At 38.2% G+C, this 13,656-nt stretch overlaps 1 protein-coding gene across 1 annotated transcript in view; it reads right to left on the bottom strand.

Annotated features, from left to right (window-relative positions):
• The window catches only part of TOPAZ1 (testis and ovary specific TOPAZ 1), a gene marked incomplete at both ends in the record, with an annotated part of 69,372 nt that extends 56,369 nt beyond the window's left edge, over positions 1-13,003 (bottom strand). The window contains 2 exons of the mRNA XM_079714017.1: positions 9,731-12,188; positions 12,646-13,003. Coding sequence (XP_079570143.1) covers positions 9,731-12,188; positions 12,646-13,003 — 2,816 coding nt within the window. The remainder of the gene's footprint in view (positions 1-9,730; positions 12,189-12,645) is intronic.
• Positions 13,004-13,656: the final 653 nt, after the last annotated feature.

Here is a 13,656-nt window from a genome sequence, read left to right as displayed (position 1 = left end):
AGACACAAGAGGGAGGAGATATGGGGATATATGTATATGTATAGCTGATTCACTTTGTTATACAGCAGAAATTAACACAACATTGTAAAGCAATTATACTCCAATAAAGATGTTAAGAAAAAAAGTAAGTGCATTTATATAACTTTAAGTTTATAGACACATGTATGAAAACCAATGGCTTTTAAAATTATATGATATACTTTGTGAGAGGGATTTTCCTTCCAAGTTTCAATGTTACCTCAATTATTCAGAACCTTAATTCTGCTTTTTAAAAAAATTTTCTCTGAAAATAGTATCGTCTTTGATTTTCTGCTTTAAATTACCTTATCATTTTAAAAAACTTGTGTATATAACAAAAAAAAAGGAATCTGCCTGCCAATGCAGGGGACACGGGTTTGAGCCCTGGTCCGGGAAGATCCCACATGCCGTGGAACAACAGAGCCCATGCGCCACAACTACTGAGCCTGCGCTCTAGAGCCTGCAAGCCACAAGTACTGAGCCCACGTGCCACAACTACTGAAGCCCGCGTGCCTAGAGCCCATGCTCCGCAACAAGAGAAGCCACTGTAATGAGAAGCCCACACAACACAACGAAGAGTAGCCCCCGCTCGCCGCAACTAGAGAAAAGCCTTCGTGCAGCAATGAAGACCCAACGCAGTCAAAAATAAATATAAAATAAATAAATTTTAAAAAAGAATGGGAAAATAAAATTACAAACAACACACAAATATATACAAATCTCCTCCCCCAATTCATACCTCTTGACTCATATCTGTCTACTAGAATATCTCCATTTCAGTATTTCAAAGGTCTCTCCAACTCAACATGTCTAAATTTGACCTCATGACCAGCATCCCTCCCCAGTCCTGCCTGTTTTCATCACGGAATTGTAATGCCCTTCTTTGAAACAAGAGAAACCAGGTATCATCCTTAACTCCTACCTCTGACCTCGCTCCCATTTGATTAATCAATCTTCACTTCCTAAACCTCTCTCAAATCCACTCCCACTTCTGGCTGAAGTCACCATGTCCTTTGGTCTAATTATGACAATAGCTCCTTGCCAATTTATTCTCCACACCAGAGCTATGATGATTTTTAAAATGTAAATCTGATCAAATTCTCTACTTGAAGTAAAGTCCTTCAGTGAATCCCTATATGCTCTTGGGATAAAGTTCAAACTCACCATGAATTCTAGTTTGTCTAGGATGGTCTGTGTATGCCTCTTATCCTGGAATATTAATTATTAATACCTCCCCCCCCCATTCCCTCTCAAAATTTTTGCAATTCAGAAGATCAATTCTATGGTCATCCTATTTACAAAGCCCTGCACGACTGAGCTTTCTGAATATTCTGTAGCTTCATTTCTTGCTACCTAAACACTAAGCCATGGGATGTTATTTCTGTCTCTCAGTTGTAACATGCTCGTCCCTGCAGGCCTACCTATAGACTACTCCTTCCCTCTCAATTTTCTACTCACTTTTCTTCACCTATTGCCTAGTCCTTATTCATTCTTTAGTGTTCAACTTAAATGTTACTAGGGCGAGGAAGCCTTCAACACCTTGCACTTTTCCTATCATATTTTATTGTATTTGCTTAATCATTTGCAGCCCTTGATAGACTAAAAGCTCTGTGAGAACAAGGTCCATGTGCATCTAGTTGCTAACCATATACTCAGCACCTAACATCCTCCTGGCCAGACACTAGGGAGACGCAAATGAAGATGACTCTCTCCTGTCTACAAACTCCCAGCATAGGAGGAGGTGCACATACAAACAGACATAATATGCTGAGATCTGTGCCAAGAGAACTACTGGAACAAATCCCTAGAATAATATCTCAGATGTGATTTAGAGGACAAATGAATATAAAGAAAGGAACTTTTGGATAAAGAAACACATGCAAAAGGATTCAGATAATGACATATCGTGGAAACAGTGAGCTGCCTGCTCTGATTATCTTTTATTAGCCTCTCCCCACACTTTCCTCCCCACCAACCCCATAGCTGCCAAAGAGAGAATGGATGCAGATCCACCAAAGAGCCATAAAAAGCCATGCCAATCAGTTTAGACTCTATCCTCAGGTGGCTGAGAGCCACCGGAGCACTCTAAGCAGTCACTGGCAGATCAATTTCTACTTCAAAATATTACTGTGGAGGAGGATATACTAAGAGAGTTCAGGAAGATTAACCAGGAGCTAATTGCAATAATTTAGAAGAAATATGAATAAGATAGTAGCAGTGAGAATTGAGAGAAAGGAAAAACCATGAGAGATATTCAAGGTAATAGCATGAATAGGATTAACTGACTCAATAAATAGAGAAGAATTGAGGGCTGTTTCTAATTATACTGAAAGTTACATTCACAAATAGGTACAGCCCAGACACACAGAAGGTTATTCCTTAAAAAAAAAAAAAAGCCAAAACCCAAAAAAGTAAATAACTATAGCAAGTGTACTGCTTTAATTTCAAAGTATTACAATAGTATTTTTAATACTGCTGGTATAGTTCATAAGAGTGAGAAACTTTTTACTATGAATAAGTAACTTACAAGGAAGGTAAAATTGCACATGCCACTCTTGTTAGAAGTAATTTAGTTTTGTTTTGAATTTGCAAGACACAAAGAGATAGGAAAAACTTAAATTCATCGAGATTAGGAAAAATAAAATTGTAACCCCCATAAATATATTACAGCTTTGCATTAGTGGAGTAGAAAGGGGGAAAAATGAAGGGTAGAAAGAGGAAAGTAGAGAAACAGACTTGGGTGAGGCTACAGAATACAGGGAAGCAAAAGAGAGGATCTGAGCAAAAAGGAGAGGAGAATAAGAGAGGCTTCTGAAGAACTACATAGATTACATCAGGTTTATCCTCTAACACAGCATTTTTCAAGGGGTTGATGTAATTTAATGGGTTCCAACCAGGATTTTTAAATAAAACAGAATAAAATACAAAATATGATACTAGACCACATGTAGTAAGGGAAATACTATTTTTATAAATCTATTGTCTTACATATTCATAGGTAGGTACCAGACTGTAATGTAAAATGTATCTTTAGTATGGGTAACTGACAAACAGGTTTGGAGACGACAGTTCTAGAATAATTATTAGCAGAAAAGCGTGAAAACTGAGAGAATGTTATTGCCCAAGAAAAATTCAGAATGTTATTGCTCAAGAAAAATTCAGAAAAAATTCCTAAGAAAAATTCAGAATGCCCAAGAAAAATTCAGAATGTTATTGCTTCCTTTTGAGATGCTAACTAGCTGAATGCAGTCAATGTTCACTTATTTACACATTCACATATTGTTTGTGAAAAGGACTACCATAAACTTACTGGGGCAATTACTCTGTAGATAACAGTGGCCAAAAACAGAAATATTACAGTATCCAATTCACTGGGCCAGAGGTTCCCAAGCCTGATGCCAGGATGTGAGGTGCTCAGTCTCCTGATATTAGAAACGATAACTCCATCAAGTACAGTACCATTTATTTCAGCAAAACAAACAGTGGTTTATGTGGTCCAAAAGAGAAAAAAGTAAAAATCAGAATGATGCATCTTCATACTGCACCACCTGCTACTTTAAAGAGAAGGATGAGGGCTTCCCTGGTGGTGCAGTGGTAGAGAATCCGCCTGCTATTGCATGGGACACAGGTTCAAGCCCTGGTCCGGGAAGATTCCACATGCCGCGGAGCAACTAAGCCTGTGCATCACAACTACTGATGCCCGTGTGCCTAGAGCCCGTGCTCCGCAACAAGAGAAGCCACCGCAATGAGAAGCCTGCGCACCGCAACAAAGAGTAGCCCCTGCTCCCCACAACTAGAGAAAGCCCGCGTGCAGCAACGAAGACCCAACGCATCCATAAATAAATAAATGAATTAATTAATAAAAAAAATAAAGAGGAGGACGAGATGAGAGAGGAAAGGGGTCAAAAAGTAAATAATGTTCTGTGGCAGTCTATAGAATAATGGATTTGAAGCCATGTAAAGAACCAAAGTGCCACTCTTCCAGCATGCTGTTTTGGGGAGGGGAGGTCGACTTTGGAGCAGGTTGCCCTGTGTCCAGATCTCAACTCTGATACTTACTGTGTGTCCTTTGGAAAGTCAGTGACTTTGACTCAATTTTAAAGATAGGGTCAGTTTCAATCTCAGAATTGTTCTACTTAATGAAATAGCATAAGTAATGTATCTAGCACAGGGTAGACACTAAATGTCAGTTCTTACAATTAAGTGTAAAATTGTGCATTATAGTTAGAGTGTCTCAGATATTCAGTGGACAGGGAGAATGGAGTAAGATGAGCTTCTTGAAAGACAGGCCAAGGAGTCTAAATATATGAGGGAAAGAAAGAGAATGACCTTTACTTTTGCTGGAAACCATTTTTTGTTTTTGTTTTTGGGTTTTTTTTTTGGTCATTTGGTATTGTAAACCTGGTGACTGAGGCCAGTCTCTTGGGGAACAAACTGATTCCCCAAGATCTGAGAAAGTAAGTGGGGTGGATTTCTTGAGACAATATAATTTACCCAGGATAGATCCATGCTAGGCATGGTCTAATGGGACTCAAATGCCTGAGCAAAAGTAATAGGCTTTTATTTTCTGTACAGTGGTGCTAGGTATTTTTCCCCCTAGAAGTTTATTATTTACCGGCTCTAGAATGTACAATGGCTTTTCATGGATTTAAGTCCAAGTTGCAAAGGTGGTATAATGATCCAAACTGATCACCAGCACCAATTCTATACAAAGTTCAAATTTTGATGCCTAATTTTCCAACCTTAGTCTGGTATCACCCTACTTATCAAGTCTTATTTTTACTATTCTTAAACATCTATCTGCTTTAGAAAAAAAGGATTCACTGTCTCCATTTACATATATTCCAATGCTTGAGAAACAGCCTACAACATAGTAGGAATTGAAACCTTAATTCTCTCCCCTCCCTCAATGTATGAGTGACTGGGTTTACAAAGGCAAATGAGACATGGACATTTCCCACTCTCAAGAAGTCCAACAGTTTATGTGAACCATGGAATACAAGATATGGTACACAAAAGTTAAATATCTGTCTCACACACACACAAAGAGAAAATGATGTTCCCATGGAAAAGTGTCTGAGATATCTACTCTAAACCAACAACTTATTATAGAGGATAACACCAGAAACAAAAAGGAAAGAAAGAAAAACAGAGAATATACACAAGAGTATTATTCTTGTGCAACTGTATTTACATCAGTGGGTACCAACATGAAAATTAGCCTGTATTCAGTAACAAAAAATATGTTCTCCTCTCAAGACTTCACTGAACTCACTAAATGTTGCATCTACAAAGAAAATAAAACAAGACTAATAACTGTGTTTACATTAAAATGGGCAAATAAAACATATTTTATCAAAATTATTAAGGTCTACTAGATTAGTGTATGTTTTGTTGGCTAAAGTTAAATTTTCTGATTCCTGTTGTGTAATCAGGCCTGTACAAGGCTCTTAGTTGGCTGACTCAATCTGTTGAGTTCCTAACTACGTGAAGATTAAAAAAAAGTAATCATGTTATTTGGTTTTTTGCTATTAAGTTGTATGAATTCCTTATGTATTTTGGATATTAATCCTTCATTAGATACATGATTTGCAAATACTTTCTCCCATTCCATAGGCTGCCTTTTCATTTTGTCTAGACAAATAGTGTATGATCTCACTTATATGTGGAATCTAAAAGAAAGAACTCATAGGAACAGAGATGAATATGTCAGCTAACCTTATTATGGTAATTATTTTGCAACATATACATATATCAAATCATCAAATTGTACACCCTAAACTTACATAAGTTATATATCAAATATGTCTCCAATATGTCAAATATGTCTCAATAAATTTGGAAATAAAGAGAAAAAAGAAAAGTTAAAAAAAAAAAAAGTCCAATAGTATTAGCAGGTGAGAGAGGTAAATTATATCATCATGAAATCAGTGCCATAAGTGAGGTAGCAAAAGGTGCTGTGGGAAAAGAGAACGGCTCCTACTTCTATCCGAAGAAGTCATAATCTTCCCTGCACAACCATATTCATAGCTACCTTTACTTTCTGCCCATATTTTCTTCATTAATTTTCTACCTCTCCAAACTTTCTTCCTTCTCCCCCCTTGTTAATCTAAATCAATCCAACCATTAAGGATCAGTACAAATTTTGGCTTTTCCAAGAGGCCCTTTCAACCCTCTTTTCTAAACTACTAGTGTTCTTGTACCTCAGTTTACATATTTTTGTTTCAAACACATTAGTCCCCACTTCCCCAGCTATATAGTAATGCCCGTGAATATTTGGCAGATTCTTAAAATCTCAATGATCCACTGTATAGTATCACTTGACTGATATTTTAGCATATGTGATTGAACATAATCCTATATTCTAGTACAGATTAACTGTCCAGCACTGACTATTACAGATGTTCTCAGATCTCTAACTATACTTACAGGCTAATTCAAAAGTTTTACCTATTTCACCCATTATATATGTCTAAGGTCATCAGTTCAAGTCTTAGGGAATTATTTCTAATATGCTTCTAATGCTTTGGATTTTAATATGGACTTCTCCCACAGTGGAGACTGACAATGAATAAGTATTCTAACATAACTTAAATACCTTACAAATAAACTCATGTTTGTCTACCTGTTTTACCAATAAGAGGTAGTCCAGAGCTTCTGACAATTTCTGGGCATAGCCCTCCCATCTTCAATTTCTATTTCTGTAAAACAGAAACTCATTCTAACAGGTTTCAACCTCTCAGTGTCATAGAGTGAGGAAACAGTAATGTACTAATTAGCAACTGATTGGTAAAAGGGAGAGAGCTGACATTAAAAATTATATTTTAAGCTTCATCTAGTTCTAGAACCATTAACAATTTTCTGTATAACTATTAGCAGACCCTCTGGTGATCATGCATCCATTTTTCCCTGTTAAGGTTTATCCTAGCACTGTGGATGACTGTAAAACTGGTATTTCCAGTGCAGAAAAATGAAAATATTAAAATAACTACTGAGGAAATTTTAAAGTTTATTTAAAAACCAAAACTTCAGAAGCAGGGATGAAAGAAAAAAAAGAACTAAAAACAAGTATAATTTGTGCTCCTGCCATAAAAGGAAATGAAGTTACAATAATAGAAAAATTATCTGAAGTAAATTTGATTCTTGGTTTGTCTTTTATATCAGGAAAGCAAATGCTGCTGTCTGAAGTTAGAACACAAATTTTTAAAGTCATGATAAAAAAAACTCAAACTTTTAAATAATCTTTCTTATTAACTTGGGAGAGACTTTTAGGAACTAATTTCTTTTTTTTTTTTTTTGCGGTACGCGGGCCTCTCACTGTTGTGGCCTCTCCCGTTGCGGAGCACAGGCTCCGCATGCGCAGGCTCAGCCGCCATGGCTCACGGGCCCAGCCGCTCCGCGGCATGTGGAATCTTCCCAGACCGGGGCACGAACCCGTACCCCCTGCATCGGCAGGTGGACTCTCAACCACTGCACCACCAGGGAAACCCAGGAACTAATTTCTTGTTGTAAAGAAGTATATTGATTCAGCAGTTCCTTTAGTTTCACTTCAGTCCCTCCTTCCCCAAGTTAAACGTAAGTAAAATTAAATGTTTTTTACTAAAAAGTGGCATGATCCAACTTTTCTGAAATTATATCCACATATATGCCTAGATAGGCATACAAATTTTGAGTAATTAATTTGTTATTTTGGGTGGTGAGATTCCCTCCCTCTTACACTTTTAATATAATGAACACGTATCATTTTTATAAAATCAGCCATTATCCTAAGAAAGAAAAAAAGTATAAAAAACAAACTTTATGCCCAGTTTACAACATTTCTCTCTTTCTACCTTCAACTGCAGTTCATTGTCAACATCTTGTTAGCTAACAGAGATGTTTGCCTTTGAAAGAGTTAAAAGCACCTTTAATTAATTACCTTTTATTGAGCTCTTACTATTCACCCAGTATTACACCAAAACCTTTCCCATCCCTTCACTGATTAATCCTCACGACCTTGAGAGGCACGTACCTTCCCTTTTTACAGATAAGGTAAAATATCAATAATTTGCCTACAAGGTGACAGAGCTATTAGGGAAAGGAAAAGATTCAAAAACCTAGGTCAGACTATAAAGGTTAAGTTCTTGACCACTAATTTTAAACTAAGATAGTTCAAATCCAGATTCTGTTACTAGCAGTGTGAATTTGGACAACTGACAACTTGTCATCTTCATCTTTTCCACCTCAAAATGGGCAGATTACCATCCTCATTATGGACGGTTTTAAAAAATAACAGATAAAGCTCTTGGTCCTTCCTTTGGGATATAGAAAGTACTCTATTTGGTGATAAGTTACAAGTTATTGTCACACTAAGAACATCAAGAGGAATGTAATATCACAAAAGTAACTAAAATTTATGAATACCAGACAAATTTAAGTCATGTACTATTGAATCTTAGTGGAAAGTGTTTATGTCTGTTCACAGAACATTCTAATATTCAAGTACTGTAACATACAAATATAAATTAGAGCTTAAAGAATTATCAAAATTTAGTAAAATATGACATAATAGTAAATAAAATTTAGGCCAATCAGATAGGTCAATTTCCAAAACAAGAAGGTTATTACTTGGCTCCATTTAAAGTTGATTCAGGCAAACTCATTCTCTTTGGGGGCTAAGTCATCATTTAAAACCATCACCTTAGATGGATCTAGAGACTGTCATACAGAGTGAAGTAAGTCAGAAAGAGAAAAACGAATATCGGATATTAACGCATATATGTGGAACCCAGAAAAATGGTACAGATGAACCGGTTTTCAGGGCAGAAACAGAGACACAGATGTAGAGAACAAATGTATGGACACCAAGGGGGGAAAGTGGTGGTGTTGGGGGGATGGTGGTGTGATGAATTGGGTGATTGGGATTGACATGTATACACTAATATGTATAAAATGGATAACTAATAAGAACCTGCTGTATAAATAAATAAAATTCTAAAATTAAAAAAAAAAATAAAAATTCTATTTATGGCAAAAAAAAAAAAAAGAATCACCTTTACTTGCTTTAAACCAAGATGCCTATTTTATCCTTGCTGATATTAAAGCAACATTTACTCAAAAAATAATAATAATAATAAATTAAAAAAAATAAAACCATCACCTTAAAAGTAAAACCATGAAAAAAATTTCATGCTTTTCCCCTCTGAATATTAGTTTAACTTTTGATTCGACTTTCAAGTTCTAATTCAAATAAAGTTTTCCAAGGCTTCTCTGGTCACTGAAAAATGGATTTTTTATCTAACAAGGAAGTCACAGAAAATGGGTTAAAATACATAGCACTGTTCTTAATACGTAACTTGGCTGAAATAAAAGTATATCTGTATATTTACAATTATTTAAAAACATATGAAAATAAATCTGACTTTGGAAAGAAGCAATCTCAGTAATTTAAAAAGCCACTTTATAAACCACCATTTAAAATTCTGAACAGCTAATATGCTCCATTATAATTTCAAATATATATAATTGTTTTATTTTGATTCTAAGTTTCAGCATTAATGACATTTCCAGGTCTTAGCAATTATACACTATATTACATTTAATAAATAACTGGGTTAAAAAAATAATGGAGCATCAATGATCACTGAATAAATTAGTGACACCTAAGAGTAGAAAGTGCTTTTGAAACCTGCAACAAAAATCTGTACCAAAAGGCATACCTGAATATGCATACCTCAAGTCATCACTTGGTTCTTTTTTTTCTGGAAGTTCCATGTGCTTGAAGTCTGCTGACTGATGCTCTTCAGCAACATTGGGCTCCTGGCTTATCATGGGAACCTCGGAAGTAAATGAGGGCTCCCCTTCATTGGAGACTCCAAAGAGGTCTGGGTCATCTTGAATTACATCAATTAAGAGAACATCATCTTCATATGCTTTAAGAATATCTGGAAACCCCACTTCAATTTCTGAAAAGTTCTTAGTCATTTTTCTACCATTAACTTCAGAGAAAACTGCTTTGAATGTTTCTTGTTCACTAGAGCAGAAGGCAGGACTTTTCTTTATACACCCAGGATCACAAGAAATAGCATTATTTTCAACTGTGAGAGAAACAGTTTCCTTATTAGAAACAATATTGCCTGGTTTAGAGATGTGGTTAGATGGTTTATTATCATTACCTTGCTTTAAAAAGCTTGGAGAAATAATACAGGAATTCTTACTGCAGTATGAGTCAGAACCAGCTTGCACTGGAATTACACTATTTTGTATGCTCAAAGATTGAGGTCCTGAAGTTACTGTGGTGACATTTTCTTTAGTCCTATTCTGCCTTACCTCTGCTCCAGATAATCTGTCAAGAAGTTCTAGGGGACTATATACTTCTCTCTCTGATGACTTGCCATTTATTTTTCTTTTTTCTGTTTTGTTCTTAAGTAAGGGAATTTTAAAATTAGTCAGCCGTCCTGTGTTCAATATCTTAACCAAGTCTGGAACAACCAGTGTCTGCTTAGCAATGCATGCTTTTTGATGAAAAGTTTTGCCTGTAGAGCTATTTGCTTCCTGGCCATCCTGGGAAGCCACTGTCAAATTCAGTTTTGTTAAATTCCCTCTATCTTTTTTTTTACTTCCTGTTAAGTTTTGAGTCACATTAGTTAATGGAGTATCTTCAATAATATTAGAAACTACCTCTGACGCACTTCTGCTTAGTTTCTCTGACTTCATTTTTTTATTACCATTGATGATAGGTTCCTTTATAACCATTAAAGTAGGTTCCACTGTAGAGACTGAAGATAAACAATTTAAATTAGAATCCAATTTCTCTCTACTTGAAGATTCACTGCTTGTTTCTGTTAGAGAACTTTGTAGCATCAATTTGGAGTCAGTTAAGTGAGCTTGATTTGTTTGGTGTTTAAGAAAATCATCTTGCCTAAAACTTTCCTGAGACCCAGGAAGAAAGTTATTTGACTGTGGCAAGGAAGCCTTTTTCCAACACCAGGCAGATATTCTAGCACATGAATAACAAGGCCAAGTCCTTTTGCCAGTCATTGGTATTGTTCTTTGACAGCTAAATTTACATTCTTCAGCTTCATTCTTCGAGTCTTCCCTCGAAGCTCTCTTTTCAATAGGATGGCAATTGCTAGGTGACTTCACTATTGAGTTTTTCATCCACTTAAAATACTCCTCTGGATCCATCCTTTTACATCCTAAAGGCTCTGAAGCATTCTTTTTTTCTTCTTTTGAAAGTGGCTCAAGAGTTTTCTGAAACACAGGATTTACATGGTGTTCATGACTTGTTTTTTTCCCTGTTTCTGGAAGACTTAATAAATGATCCATTGGTGACAGCGTGTTATTGTTTACTTTTCTCAAAACTTCTAAAGGATTTTTTTTATCCTCTAAAGTCTCTGTTTCTTTACCTTCAGCACCTGTTTTTTCTTGTAACACCAGCTCATATTTGTTATACACCTTAGAGAATTTCATCTTAATAACCATTTCATCTCCTTTTTCAGACACCTTCATCTTTTTTCTGGGTTTTCTCCCAACACTGCTCTCCTCTAATGAATGTTTATTTTTTTCACTTTGAAGGCAGGAAAGCAAGTCCTTATTTTTACTTTGGTATGAATCATTTTCTTCAAGTAATAACTGATTTACTCCCATTAAGTTTTCTTCAGTTTGTAAAAGCTGAGGAATATTATTTGTGTCACTCTTATCTGCAAGACTCCTAGGGTTTTCTTTCTTTAACTCTGAGGAATTTTCTGGTACATGCATACATCCACCATCAGTTTTATATGCAAGGTTATTTTCATCATTACAACCCTTGAAATAGGGGAAACAACTGCAATCATGTAATCTTAAAATGGAGTTATTTTCTACTCCAGGTGACAAGCTGTTACAAGAATATTTTGGAGTATTCTTGTACAGTTCATCTTGGAATTCAACCTTACTATTTTGTGTAGCCTTATTTTCAGTTATTTTGAGAGGTGGCCGTTCTAAGCTTTTAAATTTAATTCGAATTCTTCTTTTAATACCTTTTACCAAACCTTCCTTACCCAAAGACTGCAAGAAAGCCATACTTTGAAATTCACTGCATTCCACTGTTTGCAAAGATTCCGAACTGTTTAATGATTCCTTTCTTACCAGGTCAATCCCTGGCTGTGGATCATCACTTGAGGCTTCAGTAACTTTTCTTTTTTCCTTGGCTGATCAAAACAACAAAACATACCAGAAAAGATTTTACACTGAGGAGGAAAAAGCAATACCACTTAAAATTTAAAAAAAAATTGTTAAGCCATCCATTTTTATTTCCCCGAATAGCTGTATGGAAACATACACTTGTTTTTAAATCAAAGACCTAATTTCTATTAAGGTCCTGTATAAACCTGTATAAATTCTAAGGCAGCTGAATAACCTCTAGCATCATGATTTCATACAAGCCAAAGTGAATCACTAGTAGGAATTCCTTTTACAGAACTTCTGAGCAAGGGATCCTAACAGGACAAACACCTTTTAAGCGAATTCCTGTTTTTTTCTCTCCGGGTCAACCCTGTGCATCAGTAAAGCCCATGTAGATGCAAGTGAAACGACAGTGGTAAAACACGGGTGCAGGAGAAGGGGTGCAAAGGCTAGAAAGGGAGTGACCCCTGCGTGCTTCCTTACTGTGTCTTCCCGATTGCAAGGGGAGCTCCACCTCCTTCGCTGCTTCGAAGCCCGGCCGGTCCGACGGGTCTGAAGAGCCCACCTGGCCCCCCAGACCCTCCACTCGCCGCCTCGCTGAGGCCTTCCCAGCCCCGAAAGCCTCACCCGACTTGTCACTTTCTACCTCTTCTCTCCCAGACGCCCGGGCCACCATCCTCCTCTTTTGCCTGCTCTCTTCGCGCCCCCCCGCCCCCCCGGCCTCAGGGCCACAGCCTCCCGCCTCACCTGGTCCCGGCCACCTGCCTCTCTTCCTCGGGCCTCGCGCGTCGCCTTCATGCCCCGGGGCCGTCACGGGGCCCGACGTCCGCGGCCGCCGCATCCGCCCCGGGCCGCCCGTCTGCCCACCGAGGCCCGCCACGCCCGCTTGCGGGAGCCCACCGGCCACGCAAAAGCTGCTCCGGCTGCCAGGCACCAGCGGCCCTCAGCCCCGTCCTGCCCCGCCGCGCCCAGCCGCCAAGACCCTGCGACCGGAAGCGGAAGTGGGGTTCGCGATGCCCGGCTGGGGCAGGCGCGGCAAGGCCCAACGGGCGGAAGGACCTCGAACCTTTGCAGCTGGCCCCTCCGCGGTTCGTTGCGGGGCGTGGGGGTGGAGTCTTCCAGTAGGCCGGACTCTCCCGGCCATCTCTCGCGCCTGGTTGCTCGCAAAAACCGAGTGGCTTCTAACTCCGCCCCAAGTCTCCTGGGGGGTGTCCTTTTCCATATGCCTTCCTGACATCCTATACGCAGCTCAAACTTCAGTTGTGCAAAACTGACCTTGTCTTTCATCACGGGCTTGCTCCTCTTGTGTTGGTGGATGCTTCACCGTCTACCCAGTTGTCTAAGTCAGAAACCTAGAAACCATCAGATACCCTTCTTTCCACTTCATCCCTCGCGTCCACTTTCATTAGGTCCGCTTGATTCGACGTTCTGTGTTTGTCAGCCACTCGCCTTGGCTCTGGCTTGCAGACTCTGACCCACTGCATCAACCTCCTA

Source organism: Hyperoodon ampullatus (assembly GCF_949752795.1).
Source record: "Hyperoodon ampullatus genome assembly, chromosome: 10".
NCBI lineage: Eukaryota > Metazoa > Chordata > Mammalia > Artiodactyla > Ziphiidae > Hyperoodon > Hyperoodon ampullatus.
The sequence above is the reverse complement of the archived record's forward strand: the minus strand, read 5'-3'. Positions and strand labels throughout refer to the sequence as shown.